This window comes from Rhinolophus hipposideros, assembly GCF_964194185.1.
Source record: "Rhinolophus hipposideros genome assembly, chromosome: 16".
NCBI lineage: Eukaryota > Metazoa > Chordata > Mammalia > Chiroptera > Rhinolophidae > Rhinolophus > Rhinolophus hipposideros.
In genome coordinates, this window is record NC_138062.1 from 20970155 (window position 1) to 20997146 (window position 26992).

The 26992-nt window shown below is 37.1% G+C and overlaps 1 protein-coding gene across 5 annotated transcripts in view; it reads right to left on the bottom strand.

Annotated features, from left to right (window-relative positions):
* The window catches only part of NR3C2 (nuclear receptor subfamily 3 group C member 2), a 309953-nt gene that overhangs the window by 275440 nt on the left and 7521 nt on the right, over nucleotides 1–26992 (bottom strand). For all 5 annotated transcript variants that reach the window (XM_081077096.1, XM_081077095.1, XM_081077093.1 and 2 more), the window contains exon 2: nucleotides 24786–26535. In XM_081077096.1, coding sequence (XP_080933222.1) covers nucleotides 24786–26533 — 1748 coding nt within the window. In that variant the 5' untranslated portion in view covers nucleotides 26534–26535. The remainder of the gene's footprint in view (nucleotides 1–24785; nucleotides 26536–26992) is intronic.

Genomic DNA, 26992 nt, shown 5'->3' on the forward strand with positions numbered 1-26992 from the left:
ATGAGTTGCCATGTTCAGGAGTGGTCATACATTCCCAAGTACTTATCCATTGAATTTAGTGTTTAACTGTATCATCACAATTTTGTCTTTGTCAAACCTTGGAAACAAAAACTCCATCATTTCTGATGGACCTTTTCCAGGTACACTTTAAATATTATTGTTATTTTCCAAAGAATTAGTTATCTAAAACATTGCCCCTCATCATCAAGTCAAGAAGTCAATTTCTAGGTTTGTATTTTGTAAATTGAGATTATACAATAAAATGTTGAAAACTGAAAATATATTATTAAAATTGAAATAGATCCACATTTATATTTAAACTTCACGTAAAACTATTTGATAATCTAGGTGGTCCTTTTAACTATCAAATCTCAAATAAGTTCACGGTAAAATGTCCCAAATAGGGTAATTTAATAACTTAGCCTTAAATTCTGTTTTTACCAGTGATTTTCCTTATGACTTTAAGGAAAACACACTTTCTCCTTATTAAAAATTCCCCTATGCATAATAGAGGCTTTAAGCACATGAGGGGATGTTAGGCGTCTAAATGACAATGTCTATCATATCCTTTAAACTATCTTACATTAAAAAAAAAAACTTCATAAATTCCAAAAACTACCATTATGCATGGTGTTTTATACAAAAACCACTAAATAAAAGTCACATTAAAATTTAAGGTACATACTTTTAAAAGTCTATTTCACTGATAACAGAAGAAAATAAAACTCTTTACAGAACAACCTAGGTTTATTCGTTTTTCAATTTATGCATTGTCACATTCAAAAACCATGTCTGAAGTTTTAGAAAATACGCTAATAATCTTATATGTGTCAATTTCCCAATCATGATGAAATACAAGTAGTAACCAAATTGCTTTCTAAGCTCATTTCAAACCCACTGGCTACTTCTCACCCATACTACTCCAAAACAGGTCACCTGTGCTTCCAATAAATACAACAGTATTTAAACAATCTCTTAATAAAGTTGTAAGTGAAAATTCATTCTCAAAATGATGACATGGACAGAGAAGGCGCCAAGAAACCAGGCCATCCTCCAAAGATAACTAACAAATCCCAGTCTGTCAAATCCTCAGTTAACGGCATATTCCCCCTTAACTGAGCAATAACAAGAGTTTATGGGCTTCAAATTTATAGCGACTTTATTCAGGGAACTGTTAACATCTCATTTGAGTTTAACTGCAGAAGCTTAAATCAAAGTTTAAGGTACAGAAATAAAGTTAAATTACAAGCTAGTGTCTTAGAACCTACCGACAGGGCTGGGGACCTTTCGCTACATCTCAAAGGAACAGGGTCTCTCAAAGAGATTATTTTTCTTACCTCTCTGTGAGTTAACTTGAACATCTTAGGCTGTGACAAGAAATAAAAAAGTCACTCCAAGCAGTAAATACTTGTAGACTGGCCATCCAGATGTCTTTCTTGCCTATAATAATGGAGGTTGTACTTCTATCACTGATGTGTCCACAGAGCACAATAATGTCACACACCGTTTGGCCAGGAGTAGTGACAAGATGTGTTTTACAGACCGCTATCAGAACACATACAGCCACCAAAGACGTAAATCAAACCAAATCATACCAGGAAACCCTATATTCAGTATTCCAACTCTCAATTCAATGTCACCTTACATAATTTGGGAATCGTAACTGTAGTTCCCAACCACCTATGTTTAGTTTTTGGCAAGAAGAGCTTAATGCCTTCTGCTTTTGGCTGGTTGCTTCAGGCTTCTCCTTTTTTCAGTGGCCCAAACAAATCAAAGAAATTAATCAGTTCTAGGATCCAAAATATTTGTTTGGGGGTACAACAATTAGTGGCAAAACCTCGCAGCTTATGACCACTTTTTGTTGTGGTAGGTATGTGGGGGGGGGAAATTTCAAACACAGAAAAGTAGAACCAAGACTATAAACATATAACAAAACACTCAAATATCTACCACCTAGATTTAAAAAATGTTAACATTGTATGAAATCCATGTCAGGTCTTTTTCAAACATAAAATTAAAATATCACAGACAAGAGTGACGTCCCTCCTTTACCAGGGGCAAGCCCTAATTAAATTGTGGTTGATACCTTTATTCCTTATTTTTATACTTCCACTATACACATACACATATAAACAATAAATGGATATAGTCTATGTGCTTTTAAATATTTTATACAAATGGCATCACATGATATAGTTCTACGACCTCCTCTTTTTTTTTTTTTTTTTTAAACTCATCATCAAACCTTCTGGACAGTGTGGTCCTACTTATGTTGTCTTCAGACAATGCCACATTACAAGACACTTATGTAGGGTACCATCTGCATATATATCCAGGACAAGCACTAAGATTAACTACTAAACAAGAAAACTTGAGTCTTCAGTGTTGCTGAAATAAATATTCTCTTTCCCTCCCTTGCCTTCTCTGCAGACACATAACAAGACAAAGTACCCCATGGCTCTTCCTCTTCTACTCCACCCTTGCCCAAGTAAAAAAAGAAAAGAAAATCCACTCACGCCAAGGCACAGTCATATAATTATAAAACCACTGCTCATTTTAATTAGAACACAATCGATCAGAAAAGGAATTTTAGAGTCTGTTTCCCCGAAAATAAGAGCTAACCAGAAAATAAGCCCTAGCATGATTTTTTAGGATGACATCTCCTGAACACAAGCCCTAACGGGTCTTTTGGAGCAAAAATTAATATAAGACCCGGTGTTATTTTCGGGGAAACACGCATTTGCTAACTATATGATCTAGGAAAAGCTACTTAACTCTTACAAGCATCCTTTTGCTCATCAGCAAAACACAGCTAGCACAGCTGTCTCCTAAGATGGCCACAGAGACTAATGCTTGGAAAGCACGTGGCAGCTGAGGCTGACGCATGGGCAAGACGGAAGGTGGGCTGACCACGCTGCACAGAGCCTCGTGATATCCTCCAATGGGCTAGTGTCTGTTTGGCAGGGAGGCGTGGATGCAGTGATGTCATTCTTACATACTACTGAGAAAGCAATGACTCTTTTATGTTTAATCACTTATTTTCTATTATTACTAAAAGTATAGCTCCAATCAGCTAAATTTCAGAAGACTGGAACTGTGTTAGAACACGTAAGTGAAATAAAAAAAAATATCAAGCTGAAATTCTAACTAGTTTCTTGGCTAAGGAGTCACCGTTTAGGGATTCAGATTTAGCCCTTCAGTGATAAAATGCAGGCGGTGTCTACTGGTAATTTACATTAAAGAGAGAGAGGCAGAAGCGAGAGACGAGAGTGAAAAAAGGTTCTTTCCTTTCTTAGCAATAAAAAACAACAACCCAGCTTTATCTGACAGCCTTATAATGGCAATACCAACTGTAGCCTCAACCATTCAACTGCCAACACTTTACAGTTTTATGAACATTTTTTAACTTATAGTTTCTAATAATGTGTAATATTTTCCTTTTAACCTGTGATGGAGCCCTCCTCTCTGACCAGCCCACACCACTGTGAATATATATGTTTTCATTACAGATCATCACCAAATGATCACCCAGTGCTCCTATCTTCAGGTTTCAAACTATGTTGAGTACAGAGCACAAATGTGTATCATTTGAACTTTTCCAGTCTGTGTGCACTTAACTTATTTCCTGAGGTTTAATATAATGATCTAAATCTACACCAAATAAATGTGATCATCAAAACTAGAAATGTCCTCGATTGCTTCTTCCCACATCAGCATATTATTTTTACCACTATCTGAACTTCAAAATCAAATAAGAAATAAATACAACCCTCACTCCTATGTTTTATCTTGTACTCATTGAAAGCTTCTAAAGAGCTAAGTGGCAGTCACTTTGGGTAAGTTAGTATGTAACAGTTTTCTGTTCTTAGCGCCTTAAATATCATAGGGAATTATTCCCATTGCTGTCAAGATTATTTTAGGGGACGGTAGTGGCAATGCATCATTTCCTAGACTAACCACATTTTTGAAAAGAAATTCTTTTATCAATGACTGCATGAAAAGTTTTGAGACTTAAAGTACAACAGAAATGATACAGAAAGTACATATTGGAAAATATCTTCGTGAATGTAAGATAGACAAGGGTTTCTTAGGCAAGGCATATAAAGTACAAACCTTCAGTAAGAAAAATTGAAATTCTGCATGAAATTTAAAGGATCTGTATGAAAACGAATACCGTAACAGGATTAAAGAACAGAATATAGACAAGGAACTCACATAACCAAAGGTTGAAGGTATGGATTAATCACTTTTGTAAGTCAATCAACAGACGAAAAGCCAAAAGAAATCTTGGTAAACAGAATATGAATAGCAATGTGCAGAACAGGTGATAAACCTGAAAATATGGCCAACCTCACTAGTAATGAGTAGATTCACATTTAAACAACAAACAAGACACTACTTCCAACTCACAATTCAAAGTGTCAGCAAGGATATGAGGAAACCAGTACCTTTCACATGTTGTTGACAATGTAAAGCCATGAAAATACACTGCCTGCATAATGCAAAACTTGTAAAATTCAACATATGTACATTCTCCATTACCCAAAAATTCTATTTCTAATTATATGTCCTAGAGAAATCTTTGCTCAGGTTTATAAGGGGACATTTACAAAACTGGTCTCTGCAGCACTATTTTTATTAGCAATAAAATTGGACACAAGTTCAATGCCCATTTACAGGGAACCAGATAAATGACAGAATACTATAAAACAATTAAAGTGGAATGAACTAAATCTAAATGCATAATCACACATAAAGCTCAAACTGTCCGATGTCTTGCAATGAACGGTAAGATTCCATTTCTATAAAATTGTGTGTGTGTGAGTGAGTGTGCGTGTATAAAACATTGGCAGACAATACACATGGCATTCTTGACTTAGATTGCCTCTGCAAAGACAGAGAGGAAGATCAAATAGGACTTGAACTTCGTCTGTAATAGTTTGTCTCTAAAGAAAGATCTAAAACAAATGACAAATTAACGTGTTAACTCTGGGTGGCAAAATAAGGATATCATTACTGTCTTTGGTACTTAAATAAATAAATAAATAAATAAATAAATGCAAGGGATCAATGAGGCATCAGATGAAAATTCCTAAACCACGTGCAGATGATTTGGCCTGAGGTTCAAGGGATTCAGCTTCCCAGGAGACAACTGATCTACCTCAACCGTTGCCTGCTTTAAGTAACCCTATTCTGTACTTTTTTGCTGCCTTCAAAAAAATACACCCATGATTATTACCAGTAGGCCAAACTTAAATACATTTAAGTCTTTTGGAAGATAATTCATCATATGTGCTGACATTAAACATGAGGACTTCTGAAAGGAAATTTATGTATAAATTATTTTTCCTTTAATTTGCCTCGTGAAAAAGGTGGTTTTTACTGTAAAGAGATATTGCTTAGAAATAACAGCTGAACAATTATAAATCTGGACAAGTCACTATTTCTATGGTCATCAAAACCTCAATGAATGTATCATCTAGTAAGCAGACCAATTCCAAACCATGCCATTATGAACAATATTAGGGGTTGATAAACAATAAGTATTTCTATTACATATAAAAGTCAATCTTTAAAATATTTTGCAACAGATTAGCCAACCAAAAACAGAAAGGGGAAAAAAAACTATTAGGCATACAAAGTTTCCGATCATTCATCGAACACCAGTTAATAAATACAACTTTGTGTTTATTCTCATTTAACTTTTCTTCATATTATTAAGCTAAAGGATCATTATGTGAGAACAGCACAACTTAAACACACACACACACACACACATACACACACACAAATGGAAAGGAAAAGAAAAATTATAAGATTGTCCATCTAATATAAGTACCTGAAAGAACCATTCATACACAAGCACAGGAACTAAAAGGGTCCGATTTTCAGGCCCGATACTACTGGGACCCCATGGTGGAACAAGAGGAAAGATCATTAAGGTACAGGAGAAATAAATGTGAAGATAATGGATTTTTTAATGGAATATTTTTATTCTCTCCTAATAGCTCTTAAGTTCCTTTATTAGCTTAGGAAATAAACTATATTATGAAAAACCTGCTTTATTCATCATGCTGGCTTATTCAGATAATTATGAACATAACAATTTAATTTACTCTCAAGTAGTTGTAATAGATGTTACAACAAATGGTTCTACAACTTTAGAGAATCCAGAAGCAGGCATTGCCTGTGAAAAACAGAGGGACATTCTGAGGGGCGTGTGCAGGGCCCCCCCACTGCTTTTCCCCCATCGTCTTCCTCCTACACCCACCCAGGTCTTCTTGGGCTGGTCTGGAAAGCAAGGCGAATACATGCCTCAAACATGGATCATAAGGCAACCAAATGTCCATCAGCCCAGAAGTCTCGACTTCTCTGTGGAAATGGCAGTGCCACCTGGAGGCAAAGATTATCTTGTTGGTAATTGTGAGAGATTCCTTATACTCGCAGATAAAACCGTTACCGCTGCTCTTTTTAATCATATTTTTGTTGTTGTTATAGAACTAATACATTCTCATTGTAGAAGATTTGGTAAGCACAAGAAAGAAAAATTAATACAGTAATAATTCTATTAATATTCAGAGATAGATAACCACGGCTGATTTTGAGGCATTTTCTTCCATAGGAAATGAAATCTAAACCCTTATTTCCACTGAGAAAGAAATATACACATACATAAATATGCACACACAAAGTCTGTAAATACAGTTGAGTAATGTTAAATGAAAAAATACATTTGAATGATTTTCCATGTTATTAAATTTTCTCCATAGAAATGACTGCATAAATACACGATAATAATAACAATAAATTCACCCTGATTTGGCTAATCCCCAGTTCACTGGGGAAAAAAGCTATTTAAATTTGTATAAGTTATGCTAAAATTAACAGCATTATAAGCAAATCTTTGTCCACATGAATAATAATTTCCTGATGATATAGCCCTAGAAACTGGACCTCTTGAGGTCCATAAAGGCAAGGATAATTAATAACAATAACAATAAAGTACACTTAATATACAGCTTACACATCCTAACTCAATGAGCCCTTATAACAATTCTATTTGGTAAATTCTAGCATCTCTATTTTACATATGGGACAACTGAGGCACAGAGAGGTTAAGTAACTCTCCCAAGGTCACACAGCTAATATGCAGTAAAGCTGAGATCCGTACAAGGCGATCTGGCTGGAGAGTTCATGCTCCGGAATTATACCACTCTACTTCTGATGGTACATGCTGCCAAATTGTCTCTTTTTATACTCCCTCCACTGACATCCTACCTGAGGTATCTGTCTACCCAGCATTTGTTCTCCTCTCTGAAAATCTGACACATGAAAAATGCTATCTAATTGTTGCCTTAATTTCTATCTATTTACTAGCATGACTAAACAGTTTAGAAGTTCATACACTCCATCTGTATTTGCTTTTTTATGAGCTGTCTGCTCATGTTCTTTGCCTGTTTTTTCCCCACTTCTGCTGGAAGTCTTTATGGTCTTCTTACAGATTTGTATTAAGCTCTTTATATAAGAGATAATTAACCTAATCATCATTTGCCATCTTTTGTCTTCGTTTTACTTGGCACAAGCATTTTGAATTTTTATATAATCGAAATTTTCAATTTATGTGTGTGTGCTTTCTTCCACAGCTCTAGTGTTATAAAGTACTTCTCCATCCAGGAGTCAAACATGTGTTCCACTAAATGTTTTTCTCTATTGAGTTTCTCTTTAAGTCATCTGGAAATTATCTGGTGTACGATGTTGCCATTAAATCCTAAACATAGTGGAACTGTGAAGACTTAATACTATAGATGGTTTTACATAATATGTTTTTATCCTCGGGTAGTTTTTAGACTACATGGCAACATACGCTGACTTATTACAACAGAATTACTCAATTGGAGGAAAAGTCATAATGTAAGACACTTCTATTCTGGTTACAACCACATCAAAAGTATCTCAAACATGAAAATTATTCTTACCTTTAAAAACCCACAGAGTAAAAGCGGTCATGAGCCTTCCCTACACAGTAATTCTAGCCCAATGCGTAACAACGATATGAAGTCAGCAGATTTTTCATAGCTGATCTAAATCCCTAACAGGGCTTCTTCTTGTTTTATTCTGCTGTCCAAAGAAGATAGCAACTACATATTTGGTGTCACCTGCGCACAGCGCTTACCTATGAGTAGGGTTATTAGTGATTTTAAATGCGTGGAGTGGGGAGAGGGATGTTGACATTTTTGCAGGCCACCTAGATTTCCCTCTGAACCAGACTAGTGTACAACAGGATCCTCCTGTGTGCCAAGTAATTTGTTAATAAGAATAATGACACTGATGTTTGTGAATTATTTACTTTTAAAATAGAAACACAGAATAGGTTCATGATTCTTCCTATAGTAAAGCCACTCACTTGTTTGCATTCTAATATTTTCACAAACGAAAGAGGTGGAAGTTAAAACCATCTCAGACTATCACTGCACAGCCTATCTTATCTATGCTACAGCCCATAAAAAGCAATTCTTAGTGAATATTTTTATGCCACGTATTGATTTTTATGAATACCACGAAAACAAAAAGCTCTTGGTGCTATTTGCCTTACTGCCCACACACACATACCCACACAACACCTTTAAATCAAATCTGCCATGGAGAATGTGATATATGCGAATATTAATCTTCATTTGGATTGCTCTAAAAAAAAGAGCTAAGAAATCACCAATCTAAACTATCTTCATAATAATCTTTGTTTTTGGAATTTAGAGAAGAATAGAGTTTTCAATTAAGGATCTCATGAGGGCACAAAGAATTAGAAGGATTTCCTCTCTTTGCAATAATGTTAGTTTTGTGGTTGAATTTATTAAATCTACATTGCTAATTCTCTTCACAGTGGAATCTCTTAGATCATACTTTCTTAGCAGCAATTATTTACCCACGTAGTTCCTATTCCTCTATTTCAGTTCTAAGTGAAAGTAATAATAAAAATCAACAATAATGATAAGAACTAAGATTTTCATTGAGCTATATGCCAGCACATTACATACATTAGCTCGGATGTATTTCCCAGTAGCCATAGGAGGTAAGGACTATTATTGTCACTATTTTGAAGATGTGGAAACTCACTGTTAGAGAGGTTAGGGAACTTGCCCAGGGTCAAATAACAAGCAAGTGGAAGTGTGACCCCAAAGTTGACCTTCCTACCCACCACCATTCTCCTATATACTCATTTCTTACATTTTCTTCAATTTACCAAGATTACTCTGACTTCTGACTGCATCCTTCCTAAATGATGCTATCTCTGCCTGCTAGTATCTGCAAGCTTATTGATCCTATCTTTTTCAACTTGTCACATATCAACTAATCAGATCAACTGCTATCTCCGGCCCATTTCTATGAGCCACACAGCATTCCATAGTTCATGGGATTGTTTTGCCCAGATAGTCATCGGGTACGCATATTTACCACGCTATAAGACCGAACGTATAACCTAGCACTACTGTTGAACAAACAATTCAAACTGCATTTTCAACTATAAATGTTCTGTTGGTAGTGGATCACTATGATCCTCTTTCTGTAGGTATGTAATTATAACAATGGCCAAGAGGAGTGGTTTTTAACCTGGAGTCCATGGGTTCATGAAATTATCCACTAATCTCCTGAAGCCATACGCAAAATGATGGGTAAGTGTGTATGTCTATTGTACTGGTGAGCAGGTGTAAGTTCATCTTGTTACTAATCCTCATTTGTACCAAGACCATCAGGAGCTTTCAATGAGCAGGCCAAAGAAAATATTGTGTCAGACACTGCTTAGGTGCTCGGAGGTGGACACTGATAACAGCTCTAAATGGTCTAGGGCCATATTTATTAAAGGGGTCAATTCAATGAGCCCTATGGAATTATATTAATGTCAATTTTCCCTATTATCAGAAAATGAGATGAATCTGCAGTGTACTGTTACAACACATTCTGAGTGCTACTAAATGCTCTCCTCATTACAGCATCTGTAGAGATATTGCACGAAAGAACTATCAGATCTTCTTTCCCTCAGAAAAAAATGTTGCTTTGGCCCTTTCAAATCATCAATTTTCCATCCTCCACAAGTTCTCAATATTGCCTCCGATAATAGTTCCCTTCAGTAATAGTAAAGTTCTTATTAATGATAATGCTTAGAGACTCAAATATTGTGGTTAACATCTCTATTTAAATAAAGGATAATTAATAACTGATCATATGATCAATTTTTTTTTAAAACTACTAGTATAGAGCACAGTTTCTTTTTGCCCAGAACATTTTGGAGAACCATCTTCTTGGGTTCTTGGTCCACGGGGCTGGGTGAGGCCAAGCACCCACCCCTCCATTTGTCTACAGGTACTCACACACAACATCTCTGCTCAAGGCTGGACATGAGATCCAAGCCAGAACAATTGGAATCTATCAAGAAAGAGGCTGTACCTTTCACCAGGATCAATAGCTAACGAAATGCAAGCCCAGAGTGATGCCGGCCATCACTCCCGAAAACAAAGTTAAAAGCAAAAAGCTCCAAAAGATGGCAAGACAGGGAAATGTATGACACCACCCAATGAAACCTGGGATCTAGCCAAGGTTCACCCCTGAGGTTCACCCCTTGAACTTCTCCCATATTGTGGGCCAAGAAATTTGATTTTGTTTAAGCAAGTAAGAGATAGTTTCCTGTGCTGTTTACAAACCAAGCATTCTGGCTAATCACTTTAAATTCACTTACGACCATCATGTAATTTTATTAATGAAATTAATATTTAATTTCTAAGTATTCCCTCCCCCTGTTCTCAAACCATTATTGGGTACCTCCAGTTAAACACCACAATCTACTTCACAGTGAGATCTTAGATGTATCTAGATTGGGTGTCCTCAAGGATGAGGAATTTCTCATTCTTGTTCTGACCACACATCTAGGACTATGTTTTGACAGAATCAAGAGCTTAATAAATGCTTTTTGAATGAAAATTAATATTAAACACACCACGTATATGACATTGTACTTATTAGACAGAAGAGTCAAAGCTAAGTATGAAATGGTCCCTTAGTCTCTGTATAGAGGCTTACACCCTAGACAATATCTTTTACCGTGTGGCAAATTTCATCAAAGCAAAGCCCTCCTATTTTTATTAGGATTAAATGCTATTTTTTACTGTGGTAAAATATGCATAACATAGAATTTACTATTTTAACCATTTTTAAGTGTATAGTTAAGTGGCATTAAGTACATTACATGGTGCAACCACCCTCCATCTCCAACAACTTTCTCGGGTTGTTTCTGTTACAGATTCCAGAGAGTTGAGTCAATAGTATTGGTATTTCATTTAGTTATTTGGAGGTAACAGTGCATTCCCCTTTTAAAACTCTCCATATTTTCTGTCTTGTAATAGTCTCTTTCCTCTCTTGAGCTAAGGACCAGGCAAGGGTATCCCCTTTTAAGTCAAGCAACTGAAACATCAACACTGTCTAAGAATAGTATGACAAGCTATTGCTATTCTTCGTTGATCAAAAGCCTTGACTAACTCAGAGTTAGTAACTAACCATTAGTTACACGTCGGGAGGAGATCACCTGTGTATAGAGTCTTACACATTCATGGAAATGAAGTCATTTTCCCCGTTAAATAAAACACTGATTTTTTTTAAAAACCTGTCGTATGTCTACTTTCCTTAAAACCCTTATAATACTAGATTTCATTCTTTCTGCAATGGCAGAATTGGCAATAATTTTTTTTTAACAAAAAAAAGCAAATTTCATCAGTATTCTGAGATCACAGAGTCTCAGTAAGCCATGTTCACAGACCTCTATTCTTCTCCCTTTCTCAGGTATTGGCAATAAATTCATCCCTCAAAAATGCGCATTTCACGCAATTACACTTTCATAAAAATCTTTGGCTTTTTAAATGAACATTAGTTCAAAAATAGGGAAATACCTGCTAAGGGACATCTAAGAATCACCCATGGAGCTAAATGTTTCAGATGTTATATAAATGTAAGAACTAACAGCTTTAGATTTTCACCATGGAAGGTTATGTTTATAACCATCTTCCCCTACTGGAGGCAACTGTTAATTTCTTCAGTTCCTTAAAAAACAGTACTTGGAAGCGGGGGAAAGTGCTGTTTTTACCTGACTCATAGCAACCAAGGCCAAAATACAGGGTCCATATCAACAAAATTATCATATTTCTACTACGTATAGAAAACTCAGAATACTACCAGAAGTTTCAAAGGAAAACCTCAATGTACACTTAACCTCAATGGGGTCTGAAAATAACAGAGAAATGAAGAGAAAAAAAGACTTTGAATTCTATGACTATAAATTCTTCAGTTATACCTCCACATTTCCAAGAACAAAAGTCTCTCTGAAGATAATTTCCATTTCAAAACTACAATGAGAACCCAAATTGGAGTAAATTAAAGAATATCTGCTTCCATTACATCACGATCCTCCCAAACTTTGCCCTTGGACTCTCTTCGCAAACTTACCAGAAAAAACATGTTTTAACAAACTATACCATGTTATGGAGGAAAAGAACCACAGTTCTACTTTTGGAATGAGCACAGTGAATTCAGACATCAGTTACTAAGAGGACACAATAAATGGACTCCCAAAGGTGCTGAGATACTGTTCCTTTTGTATACATATCAAAATTCCCTGTGACACTATATGTCATTTACATAATCTTTTACCAGCTTGCTTTCTGACTTTGTCAAACCAGGAGTTGGCTCTTCCTGTTTCCATTTCCTGGGGGTATTTTTTCCGTAGTCTAATAAAAAGTTCTATTTTGGTATCAAAATTATCAGGCTTTACTTTAATCCAAATAACAGAACTATCTCACGTCTTTCTTTTCGAATCATAACCATGCTTCCAATTTCTCCTTATTACTATAAAACTGAAGCTTTCTTCCCTCTAACTTCTTGGCATCTACTTTTTGTGGGGCCGTTAACACACATAGCTTAGTGGTACAGTGGAAAAGGACCAGACTTTGGGTCAGATAATCTGGCATTCAATTATTTCTCCCTTAAAAATGTCTCTAATATCTACTCCTCGCCCAATATTCCAACCACTCAGGCCTTATCCTCTCAGCCTGAATTACTAATGATAGCCTCTCAGCTGCTTTTTTGTTTGTTTGTCACTATTTCCTATCACCCAAACTGACCTTTCTATCCTTTTATGTCATTCCTTGGTTTAAAAAAAAAAAGTTTAATACTGCTATATTGAAAGTGTTAAACACTTCTTTTTAGCATTCACAGATTTCCATGATCTAATCTAGTTTTCCGAAACGAAGATTAAACCCCTCACAGCAGGCTTCGTTTGTCCTTTGTCCACATACCTCACCATTGCTATTACCTATTCCTGCACTTCTGTACACTTCACCAAACACCACCAATCTCCAAATATCAACAGAAATCTCACCTCCTCTATGAAGCTTTCCTTAACTATCCTAGCCCGCACAGAACTCTTCCTTTTCTAACCTTTGGAAACAGTTTTTATCTGCATCATATAACCAAACACATAATTAGGGAACAACCAAAAAAGCTGTGTATGCTTGTGTGTGTCATCTCCCCCAGCTACGCGGGAATGCAACAGGGAATGCAACGGGGACATCTGGTCTGTTTCATAGTCATTTGATTTGTTCACTCACATGAAGAACACCGTAGGTCCTAAATAACTGGAAAATTGCCTATTATTTTTCCTTCATTCAATACAGAATATTACATAGCTATTTTCTCTTAATTCTAGGCCTCCTATCAAAAAGCTCACATGAAAATACAGATAACATTTCGCTTAGCATAATGATGAGAAACAAAAACTCATAAACACAGACAATAGTTTGTTTAGTGGTCACCAGAAGGTAAGGGAGGAGGAAGATGGTGGAAGAGGGTAAACAGGGTCAAATATATGGTGATGGAAGGAGAACCGACTCTGCATGGTGAACACACACTGTGATATATAGATGATGCATTACAGAATTGTACACCTGAAACCTATGTAATTTTACTAATCATTGTCACCCCAATGAATTTCAATGAAAAAAGAAAACAATGCAAAACAGAAAAAACAAACAAACAAAAATACACAGATAACAGAACTCAAAAAAGAAGAAAACAACCCAACAAAAATAGGCAAAAGAGTTAACAGGCATGAAAAGAAGGCAAGAGAGCACATGAAAGATGGTATCATGTAGGCATTAGAGAAATGCCAATTTAAACAGTAATAAGCTATCTCTGTACAGCTATTATAATGTCGGAAATTAAAAAGACTGACTCCCTCAAGTATTGGCAAGGAAGTTATAGAGCTAGAACTCTCACTGCTGGTGGGAACTTAAAATGGTACAACCATTTTGCAAAACAGTTTGATAGTTTCTTAAATATTGAACCTATACCTACCATATGATCTAGCCATTCCACTTGTAGGTTATTTACTGAAGGAAAAAACAAAGCATATGCCCATACAGAGATTTGTATGTGAATATTTACAGCAACTTGATCTGTCATAGCCAAAACTGGAAACCCAAATGTCTATCAACAGGTGACTGGATGAACAAACGGTGGCATACAACAGAATACTGCAGCACAGAAAAGAAACTCTACTGATACATGCAACAACATGGAGAAATCTCAACTGCATTAGGTTAAATGAAAAAAGCCAGAATCAAAGGCTATATAAAGTACGATTCCATTTATATGACAATCTAGAAAAAATAGAACTATAGGTACAGGGAACATATAAATGGTCACTAGGGCTTGGAAGTGAGGAGAGGGATTGACTGAACAGGCAACACACGGTAATTTTGGTGGGTGACAGAACTCTTTTGTATTTTGAATGGGTGGTGATTATATGACTATGCATTTGGAAAAACTCATAGAACTATATACCTGAAAGACTGAATTTTACTGTATGTAAATTAAAAATTAACAAATGATCGCCTCATAAAATGGAGCGGCCGGATAGCTCAGTTGGTTAGAATGTGAGCTCTGAACAACAGGGTTGCTGGTTCGATTCCCACATGGGATGGTGGGCTGTGTCCCCTGCAACTAAGGACTGAAAACGGCGATTGGACTTGGAGCTGAGCTGCGCCCTCCACAACTAGATTAAAGGACAACGACTTGGAGCTGATGAGCCCTGGAGAAACTCACTGTCCACCAATATTCCCCAATAAAATTAAAAAACAAACGAAAAAAAGACCTCATAATAAAGACTAGGAATAGGTCACTTAGCTTGCAATACACCATTGTTCTTGTATGTTGAGATTAGAAAAAACCTAGAACAGTAGCTGTTGATTATTTTGTGAAAATCCTAAAAATATGCTGATAGAGGTCACAACAATTTTTTGCTAAACTCAACCGTACTCTCACTGTTATTTAACAATAATTGTATTAATCTTACACAATCACCAACACTTATCTGTTCACTCCAGGTACATATCCGCCCCTAAGTTCCTCTATCTACTAACCCATTTGTTTATGCATTTCATCAGGATTTACTGAACATCAACAGTGTACCTGGCACTGTTTTAGAGATGGAAAATGTACCAGTAAACAGGACAGATAAGGACCCTGCTCTCAGGAAGTTTACAATTAGGAGAACTGAACTACATGAAGGTGATTTCTGACAGGTATATATTATGAAGACAACAAAAGAGGGTGATATGTTAGATGGTGAGGGTGGTGCCACTTTAAATAGAATGGTCAGAGAAGACATCTTTGAGAGAGACATTTGAGCTACTTCTGAGTGACAAGAAGGGGCAGAAAAACAAAACCTGAAGGCAGAGCCCCCAAAATGAAGGGGAACTCGGTTCTTCTGGGCCACAGAAAGGTCAGTGTGGGGAACGAGATAGCAGGAAAAAAGATACTGAATAAGGTGGGCCTGATAATTTGGTGTTTTACAGATCCTAAATTATTTTATGCTGTAGCCAGAGGGCTTTATATCAGCCACATAATCTGATTTATGTTTTTAAAGGATCCATCTGGCTGCCTGTTTTTCTAGGACATTCAGCTTTCTTCTCTATCTCAAGTACCTGTTTCTTCATTTACCTGAGCTATGTGGCCTTAGGCACATCATGTATGTACTCTCTGAGCCTGTTTCCATATGTGTATAATGGTCACCAGGTACCAGCCACTGCTTACACATATTGGTTCCATCGGGCAATTAAATATCTGACTCTAAGGCTAACTGCAATCTAGCTTCTATTCTCCCCTTCCCAGAATACAGCACCCATCAATTATCCTCCCTCTCTCTTACACTTGCAAACTCCATCTCAGCACTGGTCCACTGCCCTCTTCCCTCCCCGTCCAACAGAGTCCTTACTCTTTGTGCTACCATCTCTTCCCTCGGCCCTTTTCTCTTTACCACCAAACAGATGCCTCCCAAGAGTAAACACTGTGCCCACATCCCCTAGGCCTCCTCTCGTCATTGCTAACTTCCTCTTTAGCTAATCACAGTCCAATCCCATTCCTACCACTCAAAAGAATTTCTTCTTGAAAACCACAAGCACATATCTGTCACCAACAACTTGGTCTCATTCCTAGTCTTCCTAACCCTATCAGGTTTTGAGCCACGGTCTCCCACCAGATGGAAAGGATAGTGTAATAGACAAAGGGCCTGCCCCAGTGCTGTTACCTACTGCTTTGTAGGATACTGGAAAAGGCAAACGCTCTCTCGGGGCCCCAGTTTCAGTATCTGTGCCCACAGAGCCTGAAAGCCCTTCTAATCTGGAAATGATTCTTGCCTATGGCATCCGTGACTCGAGGCTGCCTTGATTGTCTGAACAACTTCCTGTAGCCTCTATTAGGATGCATTGCTCATCCCCTAAGTGGGGTGCCTCCAAATTCCTAGCAAAATACACTTTAAACTCTATTGGAGTCACTATACATATTCTCTGCCTGGGCAAGAGCACCCCCACTGACCCCCTCCATTGTATGAAGAGGACTCCCATGTCTGCAGACCGATACATTCCCACCTACACGGAGACCCCTTCCAATCAGAGGTGGTCTGGAACTTAAAACACCTGTAACCAAGGCAAACCATCGCTCTTCTTCAAGCCCTTCTTCTTGACCTCTCATTGCTCTCTCTGCTTACCGTTATCCGTGACAGTCAAGCTCAGAACAGGTGAGTTTTCACTGATTTTCCACATACTTTACTTTCCATTTTGACTCAAAGATCAACTCCTCTCCTTCCTCAACAATTGAGCCCTAAAACCATTAGGCAAGACACAGCAAAGTAGATATCCACAGCCAGGCGCACCCAGCTGTGGTGGCCCACAGTGTGGCACAAAGCCCAAGTGGCTCGGATGCCCGACGCAGAGGGTGAGAGTTGGAGCAGAGTCAGAAGGTATCCGTGAGTTTGAGTAATCTAGTGTAAGGTATCTACCAAGGAAGGAAGAGGTCTGTCTTGCAGGGACAATCAGTGCGAGTGGAGTAAGGAGGATATCCACTAGGGAAACGTGGCCCTGAGACCAAGAATGAGGAGTTAGACCCCAATCGTAGATGAGGATACTCTGGAGAAATGGCTGATTCCAGGACTGGGCCAGGTGGGCCTTAAGCAAGAAAGTGCTCAGAGAAGGATGGGAGCATGGCAAAAGGACACAGAAACCATCTCAAATGAGGTCCCACTGGCTAACTCAGAACAATCTGAACATCAGAAATGAGGACAGTAACCAGCTATAACCCACTGCATTGAATAAGAAACAACAATGACAAGCAGACATAACAAATTAAATGAATTAACAAAGTTTGATAAGAATGGGATGTTTACACAGTTTCAAAGTACCTTTCCCCAACATCTCCTAATTGCGAAGTGGAAAACAGTAACTTTACCATAGAGAAGCCTGGCAGACAGCACCTGAATCACATGATCCAGTAATGGCACAAAGAAAAATCACTTGTCACCTAGTAGGAGGCAACGAGAGGAATGCAGCATCACTTCTGGTACATTCCTGCCAAAGGCACATCACCTGAATCTAAGTATGAGGAAACACGACAAACCCAAATCGAGGGACTTTCTACTAAATAACTGGCCTTCAATCTTCGAAAGTATTGTAAAGTCATGAAATCTAGAAAAAACTGAGCAACAGCCCCAGACTGCAGGAGACTAAAGAGACAGACGTGATGCAACTACGTGCAAGACGCAATTCTGAACTGAATCCTTTTGCTACAAAAGACATTATTATTAGCACAACTGGCAAAACTACAGTGACATCTACGGAGCAGATGTCAGTAACAACGTTAATTTCTTGATTGTGATGGTTGTTTTGTGGTTATGTGGGAGAATGTCCTTATGTATAGTTATTTTGAATGGACTTCATTTTCTCTAAGTTTGTGATTATTTGAAAAGAAAGTTTTTATACCGTAATCAGTTCCTACAAAGGCTCCTTCTGTAATATCTTACATCTGTCCCCTTTTTTCCATTACCCCCTGCCATCCGTGCTCCAAAGAATCAAGTCCCCATTCTCCTGCATTGTTGCCATAACTCCTTAATAAGGCTCTTTCCGCTCCAATCCACCCTACCACCAAAGGTTTTTCCAAAGTGCACTTCAGCTCATGCCACTTCCCTGCTCCAAAATTTCAATATCTCCTCATTACCTACCAAATTAAGTACAAAGTTCTTAGTGTGATTTTCAAGTTCCATTCCCTTGTGCTTTCAACTAACCTGTTCCAGGCTTTCTTCCCCACAACTCCCTCTATCACCGCCAGCCACACAGTTCGACCACATTCAGTGTTTCCTGCCCATCTCCAGGGTTTTGCTCACATAACACCCTCCACCAGGAAGGGCCCACCCTCACCCCCTGCAAAGTTTTGAAGACTAAGGGTAAATACCAACGCTGACCACCATGACCCACCCTGCCAAGTCCCCATTTTTCAAGACTTCCCCAGATAATCTCTTCCTGTCAAAATATCCAAAGTTGATATTGCTCATTACAATCCTTATTTCATTCTGTTTTAAGTTGCAGTTTTTATGTCTCAACAACTCCTAAGACATAAGGTGAGGTTACACACCAATGAAATAGTCATCATTTATAAAATTAAGTCACAGCCATCGTTAAGAATTCAGATCACCAGTTATTATCTCACACTCTCTCGATAGAGCGTTAACTTTTTAAGTATTCAAATTACCTTTCGTTTGTTCTCTTTCCTTCCTGAAACTAGAGCTTTCTATTTCTTGCATAAAATACAAGTAATGTTTCCTCTTTTCTACATAGAAATTTTGGCCTTGGCCATACCACTAACTATCATAAATCCAGAAGTTTCCAGAACATCAATTAACACACGCTTACATGTAATTACAATTTGGCTTCATCATTACCTTACTATATGAAGAACAGAATAAAACTCTTAAAACTGAAAACAAATCCTACACTAGACAAGTTTAAAGCTAGACATTCTAAAATTTAAGAAGACATTATCCATTTAACACTCTTACATTCCTGAACTTTCATGAACAAGTTTTGGAAAGCAGTCCACAAAAATAGACAATGTAATACCTATATATTAATGTAATCAAGAAGGCAATATTTTTCTCCTGATGCAAATTTAGTAAGTAAAAGAAAACAACAAATTATTTAGCAGCAGAGCTAAATTTTATCACTAGATGAGTAGTATGAAACTGAAGCAACAGGTGAAAGCTTGGAATAAAAGTATTACTTCAAAGAAAAAAAATGTGTGACATCAAAGCATTAGGGAAAGTGAAGTGTTACTCCTAAGTTACTGTGATCAATATAACATTTGCTATTATTCTAAACACTACAAGGATAGAAAGGTTCAGACACACCCAGAATTGCAATATTGCAAAAGGCATCAAAATCTATAAGTAATAAATCTCCAGGTCCGTTTCATCATGTCACTGGTATGGAAACAGCCTTAAGTTGAAAACATGAGTTTATTTAACTGAAACCATGACTTTTATCTCAACTTTTTTAGGTATGAAATAAAAAGCTCAAAATTCACTAATACTTCAGATGATAAAAGGTGGATAATACTGGCATATAAACCTAGGACACTTGTGATATTAAAAGCAAAATTTATACAAGCACACTATCCATGGTGATTTGTAGATTAAGAACCCCTAAGATTTGTATTTTTTAAGTAAAATCATCATCGCCACTCTTACCAAAAATACCATAAATGAAAGAAAGTGAATAAATCATGAAGAGCAGAAACTCTCGTTTCTAAATCATTTCTAAAAATATTATTTAGCATACTAATCTGGAGAAATTCTAGGTACACTAGCAACTTCAAAATCAAAATATTATGAGATAAATAAAAAAAAAAGAAAGTTCCATGTTTTCATTTAAAAATGATCTAAGTTATTCTGCAGTGGATTTATTTTATAATAAGCACCAATAATCCATCAATCTCTCCCACTCACCCTAAAACTCATCATTTCTTCCTCCTGTGTATTACACAGATATATTTACATCTCAATGATTTATTCAGAAAGTTTACTAAGAGACTGGGCAAACTTTGTAACAAACTCCTTGAATTCTGAAAGTTTTGGTTTATTAGAGAAGGGGAGTTTCAAATGACTGTAGGGACAGGTAAAAAAAAAAACAAAACCCTGTAGATTATTTACTAAATTGTTTCATGCCATTATGGGGAGAAAAAAAAAAACGTAGCATATGATGAGCTAGATACCCGATGGCTTGTCTTGAAACCTACCAGAATATGCCCTTTGAAATGGTGAACTTTATATTCAAAAGTCTGTATGTGTTAGCACCTTGCTATGCTGATGCTATCGAAGTGAGTAAGACTGTCACCATAAACATCCAATGTTATGTCAACAGAAAAATCCTGTTTGCAGAAGGAATGGTGTAAATTAAAAGAACAAGAAATTCACAGTTAAGTGTCACATTCTGTAAAAAGGAAAGATCTGATTTCAAAAATCCTGCTTTTCAAAGTAAAATGATAGGTCACTCCGACTCACTCTTACTTTGAAATGGTAAGTGATTTTTCTCTCCAGACTACCCTAGAAACTACAGAGCTGGATTTGTGATGAAATATATTTGAAACTACCTCAGCAACTATGTTAAGGGATACATCTCTTTTGATTTTTAACATACATGTCTCCAAGGAAACTACACGGCCACTCAGTTTGAGTGATGGACCTCAGCATCTAGTTCAACCTGTTCACCTTAAAATGAAGAAACTGAGGCTGAGACTAGTTGTGACTCACTCGGGGTTATAGTTTTATGTCCAAGCTGACAGGGCAACGCCAATCTACACAACATAGTTAGGCCCAGTGTCCACCCTAAGAGCTTTATATTCAGCTTTTGTCATAATTTACAATGTGGCGATCAGACAATCCAGTCATTGGAAATTATTAACAGATAGATGACTTTTGTCACTCCTCCCACAGAATGCCCATAGATTGAAAACACAACAACACACATTTCACAGCCATTACTCATTTTTTATCAGCTTTAAAAATTAATCTAGATGAGAAACACTTTTTTTTTTTAAATTTCAATAGGGCACTCCTTCCTCAGCATAACATTCAGTAAAACTAACACATAGAAAGTATATCACCTTTCTTCCTTAAACTCCAAGGGGAGTACAGAATAGCAAAGACCAGCAACTCTCAACTGTCGGGTCTTGGGGCGCTTTTCCACTCTTACAATGTATGAAGACACCAAAGAGCTTTGGTTTATATGAGTTATATCTACTGATATTTACCATATGAAAAATTTAAAATAATATTTATTTTAAATCGTTTCAAAATAAGTCATTATATGTTAGCATAATAATCATATTTTATGAAAAAGTAATTACATTTCTCAGAATGAAAACTTGAGTGAGAGGAGGGGCACCGTTTTACATTTTTGCAAGTCTACTGTCTTGCTTAGTAGAAGACAACTGGCTTTCAGATATACTTCCATATTCAATGTATGGTGATACGTTTTTGGCTCAAGTATATGAAGAAAACCTGGCCTCATGTAGATATGTTGTCGGAAAAAGGCAGAGCATTTTAACAGCCTTTCCAGATAACCACAGATATGATTCTTTGATAACGACATTGACAATAGTAGTTTCTAAAAGGTTAGCTGTAACGTGGAATTTGAAATCATCATCAGTGAATTTTTCATATGTTGTTAACATTAAAATGCATCGGTCTATCTTCAACTTTGAACAGATCTTTTACCAATGTATGGTCTTTGACTTCATGAACCTCCTCAAAAAGGTCTCAGGAACCCCAAACCATATTTTGAGAGCTGCTAGAAAACAGTTTAAGTTCAACCAAAAGCTGAAGGATATAATGAAACCTACAAGTGGTTACGCACTGCCTTGATCCTTTGCAACTTTTAATTCATTCATTTATTCAACATTCCCTAGAATGGGATATCATTATTATAAATTGCAAAATAGGCAAAAAGGTTGAATTTTGGTCCAAAAGACACAAAATAAGAAGCCAAGGATGAAGCTTGGGTGAGGTTAAATTAAACATTATATAACACGGAAACTGAAATCTGGGGGAAAAAAAAAACAACTAAAAATCCTCTGATCCTTGAGCCTTTATTCTGAGAATGATCAAAACAAATAGATGTAGATGCTATTCACCAGGAAAGGTTGTAAATAATTACTAATCTCTAAGAGACTTTAAATAACATTACAGTTTTGAAATCAAAGTTTTTGGAAAACGTACAGTAACTAGCACAATACCAGCATATATGCAAACAAAACGAATCCCCTCTAACTATATTAATTTGTATATAGAGAATTTTGGAATGCTCAAGAAGAGACACCAGAGAGCATCTTCAGTGCCCAGAAATGCAGGGTTAGCTCAAGGTCACTGATTCGTATTAATATGTTTAAGGCTAGACCATCAGGAGGAACTTCAAGAGCTGAGTGTGGAAACTACAATTGAAACAGTAGAAACAGAATACAAAACAAACGTAAGAGAGAATTAATGATTTAGCTACTATATCTCTGGTATTTCTACCAGAAATATCATTACCCAAAGCAATAACCTTCAAAATGAAAAGAACATATATACATATACATTTTATTTTTAATCAGAGTAGAATTTAATCACAAGAATTATCAACAAATATTTCTTTTAACTATGTACATAATGCTTCTTTAAAATTATTTTGTAAAATTTCATGATAAAGAAAAAAACTGAAGAAATGGAAACAAAAGATTGTGAAAACACTAATATTTAATTAATAGTAATCGCTAAAATGTATATAACGTATATTACATACCAGATGATATTCAAAGTGCTTCTCATAAGTCAACTCAATTGTCTTAACTGCACTTGAGATGGGTACTATTTAATCCCCTTTGAACAGATAAGAGAACTACAGCCCAGAGAGATAAAGGGATGTGCATCGGGATACAAAGCAATTAAGTGACATAGCTGGGATTTCAACCAGGGCAACACTGCTCTTAACTACCAGACTATACTCCCTCATACTAATTCAGTAACGAAATATTACTTATGAAAATATCTACATTGTGTGCAAAATTTCCTTCTCTAAAAGAAAAACAAAGCACTATCAGAACACATGCTGAATTTGGTTCTGATGAAAGCTATGTTATCTCCTGACTTCTGTGAGAGTTTAGAATTTAAGTGATAGAGAGGCAGCATTAAAATATGATGGAATAGATGAAAACGAAGAATGTGTCTTTTATGGAATGATTGCTTCCATAAAAGCAAGCAGAGCCACGTTTGAGTAAAATGGCAAGGAAAGTAATGCCCTTTCTTTGGAAAAAAAACGAAAGGAGGAAGATACATAAACTCCATATCCTGTTCATGGGATGGACATATTCCCCACAAAATAAAATTTTAAGGAAAATATCCTTATATTCTTAGATGCCAAAGGAATGAACTGTATCTAGGAAATCAATTTTTATATGTTCCATAAAGGGATCATTTATTACAACCACATAATAAAAATAGTACTAAAGCAAAGTCCAATGCAAGTATCCATTGTATAACTTAGAACTACCCTTTAGTCATATCTAAAACCTCTTCCTTGTTTTTCTAAATACATGCACTATGCTATCTGCAACAAGGAAAGGCTAGAGATATTTTACAGTAAGTCACGTATATTTTCTTGCAGATCTTAAAAGTTATAAGTACACCAATTCAAAACTACAGTGACATATTTCATTTCCAATATGAGTAAGAAAGCAAGACTGTCCACTTAGTAATTTTAGATGTGCTGAGTCTTTAAAAGTTAAAAAACAGTTAAAAAATGATTCATTTGTATTGATAACTGCAACTCATACAATTAACCTAACTACAAAAGAACAAAGAGAGTGAGAAGCTTCTGGGTAACAGATTTGGGGTCCCATTTCATTTTCCACAACCAATGGAGTTATTAATCAAGAAAGTTATGAAAAGAGACTAAAACCACAAAATAAGTAATTTAAAGCAAGTTTAGTGAACCAGTATACAATTAGAGAAAAAAATATCTAGCACTAGTCTGCTAAAGTAAATATAGTAGCAGGCAGCAGAAAACAAACTTTTTCCAAGTATCTACCAATAGGCAACGTGGGGGTGGTAAGGGGGGGAGGGTGAAATACCTGTATAGGCTCCTTCAACAGTAACACAAATATTTCCTAATAGAGCTTAAGAACTTTTTCTTTCTCTATTTCAAAAAAAGTAGTAACATTATACCAAAAAGCAGCAGAGGGAGAGCTAAATGACCATCCTGAAAAGTATAAATAAAACAGTATACTGAAATGGGTTTACATTTGTCAACAGTAAAGATAATAATGTTAACCTTCAACATTTTATAAAACCATGACTTTCAAAAGAGGCAAAAAAGCCAACTTACCTTGATACATTTTCTGGAATGTATTCTAGGACTGGATATCCGTCATTTCTTCTAGATGACAGGTCATTGTGTGATTTCCATGACTCCACCAATGTACTGACAGATGGAAAGGAACTCAAGTGTTGGAAAGACTGGTCTCTAGCTGATCGTGATAAAGATATTGTACCTTGAGCACCAATCCTATAGTGAAAGGACTGTCCACCTGAATTCACACCAACGATGGCAGATGAAGGGATGCTGGCCTCTGAGTAATAGCTCCCGTCATCTGGTTCTTGTTTAATCCCCATTGGGAAGCCACTGCCTTCACAGGTCCCATCAAAGCCAGGCACCGGTGGCCCTAAAATTCCTGATAGAGAATAGTAGTCCTTATCATCCATAAAGGAAAAATATGAGCCATCCATGAAAGGAAATGGGTTTCCTGTCGGATTCCCTTTAAAAGAGGTGCCTGAACACGAATGCTTGGTTGATTCTTGTTTTATTGGTACTGAGAACGGGGAATCAGAGTTTATTTTGCTATTTCCTCTCAGACACGAGCTGCTGAAAGCGCTGTCTGGCTCTGGTTTTATGTACTGGACAATATTAAGCTGGCCAGTCACACCGTTGGAGATGGCATTCTCTACTTCCTCCGTCTTAGGAAAGGGGACCTCCTGAGCACCTTTCTCGTGTGTGTCTGGACTAGGATCCACATCCCGGGCTCCACTGGGTCCTGAAGGGGTGCCCGAAGCAGTGTAGCTGAAGGCATTGTTTACAGGGCTACAGATGGATCCCACAGTACTAGCAGTTGGACTGGAAAGTGTGGATCTGTTATTTGTGTTGGAAGGGCTGGAAACAGAGCACCTTGAGTTGTTGATATTCGCAGGGCTAGACACAGAGGATCGCAGAGTGACATTGGGACTGGAGACTGGAGATTTCACACTGCAGTGACTTGGAGGGCTGGAAATTGGGGATTTCATGCTACTCAATGGACTTGAAAGAGGGGAGCCCACGTTGCTGGCATGTACTGGGCTGTGCGACCTGGAACCTCGATTCTCAATACTTGGGGAACACGTCAAGGGAGTCCCCTGGGTGACGGGGCTGTGCACTGTGAAAGTGCCAAAGCTGGCCGAGGTGGAGGACACAGAGCTGATTCCCGCAGGGCTGCAAACTGAAGATGTCATGTTCAGAGGGCTGCACACAGACGGGCTCTTCTCATGACACAGGATAGGGCTTTTAACAATGGTGCGCATGACCCCACCATTCACAGAGCTCCCAGAGTCAGACATAAAGGATCTCAAGGGCCTGCTCATACTTAGAGTGGAAGGACAGTGGCCATTTTCTTTGTAAAATTTCACCAGCTGTTCCACATTTTGATAAATCTTTGCTGGACTCATGCTTCTTTGTTGGATCTGATCAAAGGTGTAGTCAGCATCTCGTATGGAATCCATGTACAAACCCATGGATTCAGCTACAGTTGCTGAAAGCTCCTTAGATTCCAGCTCGGTTTTAATATCAGATGTTAAAATCCCAGACCGAGTATTGTCTTGCTGAAGGCAAGGGAGTAGTTCGTGTTTTTCTTTGCTGCTTCCTTGAGTACTGTTGTTTGGAATAGCACCGGAAACACAGCTTACGTTGACAATCTCCATGTAGTTATTCTCATCTGTCCTCTCTGGAGGTCCCAGGGAAGAACGCTCCACAGCCTGAGAGACTGGACCCCACCGTCTTTCCATCTCTAGCCCTTCAGGGCGACTGTGGTAGCCTTTGGTCTCCATAGCTAACAAATCACATTAAAAAAAATGAATTAGAGTCATTTATAGCAGTATTACTCTAAAAGGCATTCTAAAATTGCATTTGCTAAGCTATAAATACATAATCTACGTCTTATAAGCAACACTTCAACACTATATTAAAACCGGTACCTTTTTAGGTATTGATATAACAGAGTATTGACTATAATTTGTCCAGAAGCCAGGCTATACGAAGCAATCATATAAACTATTTTGCACCAAAATAAAAGTAAGACATTTGCTATAATTCAGTATTTAGAGCTTGCAAAGCATATTTACAAATGTCAATTTATTTAGTATGCAAAGTAACCCTAGGGAAGGATGAGGCAGAGAAAAAAACTGAGGATTTAGTGAGGGGGGTGACTTGCCCAAAGTCAAAGACCTAATAAGTGACAAAGTCAGGTTTAAAATTACATCTCCTAAACCCCAAAGACATTTCGAATC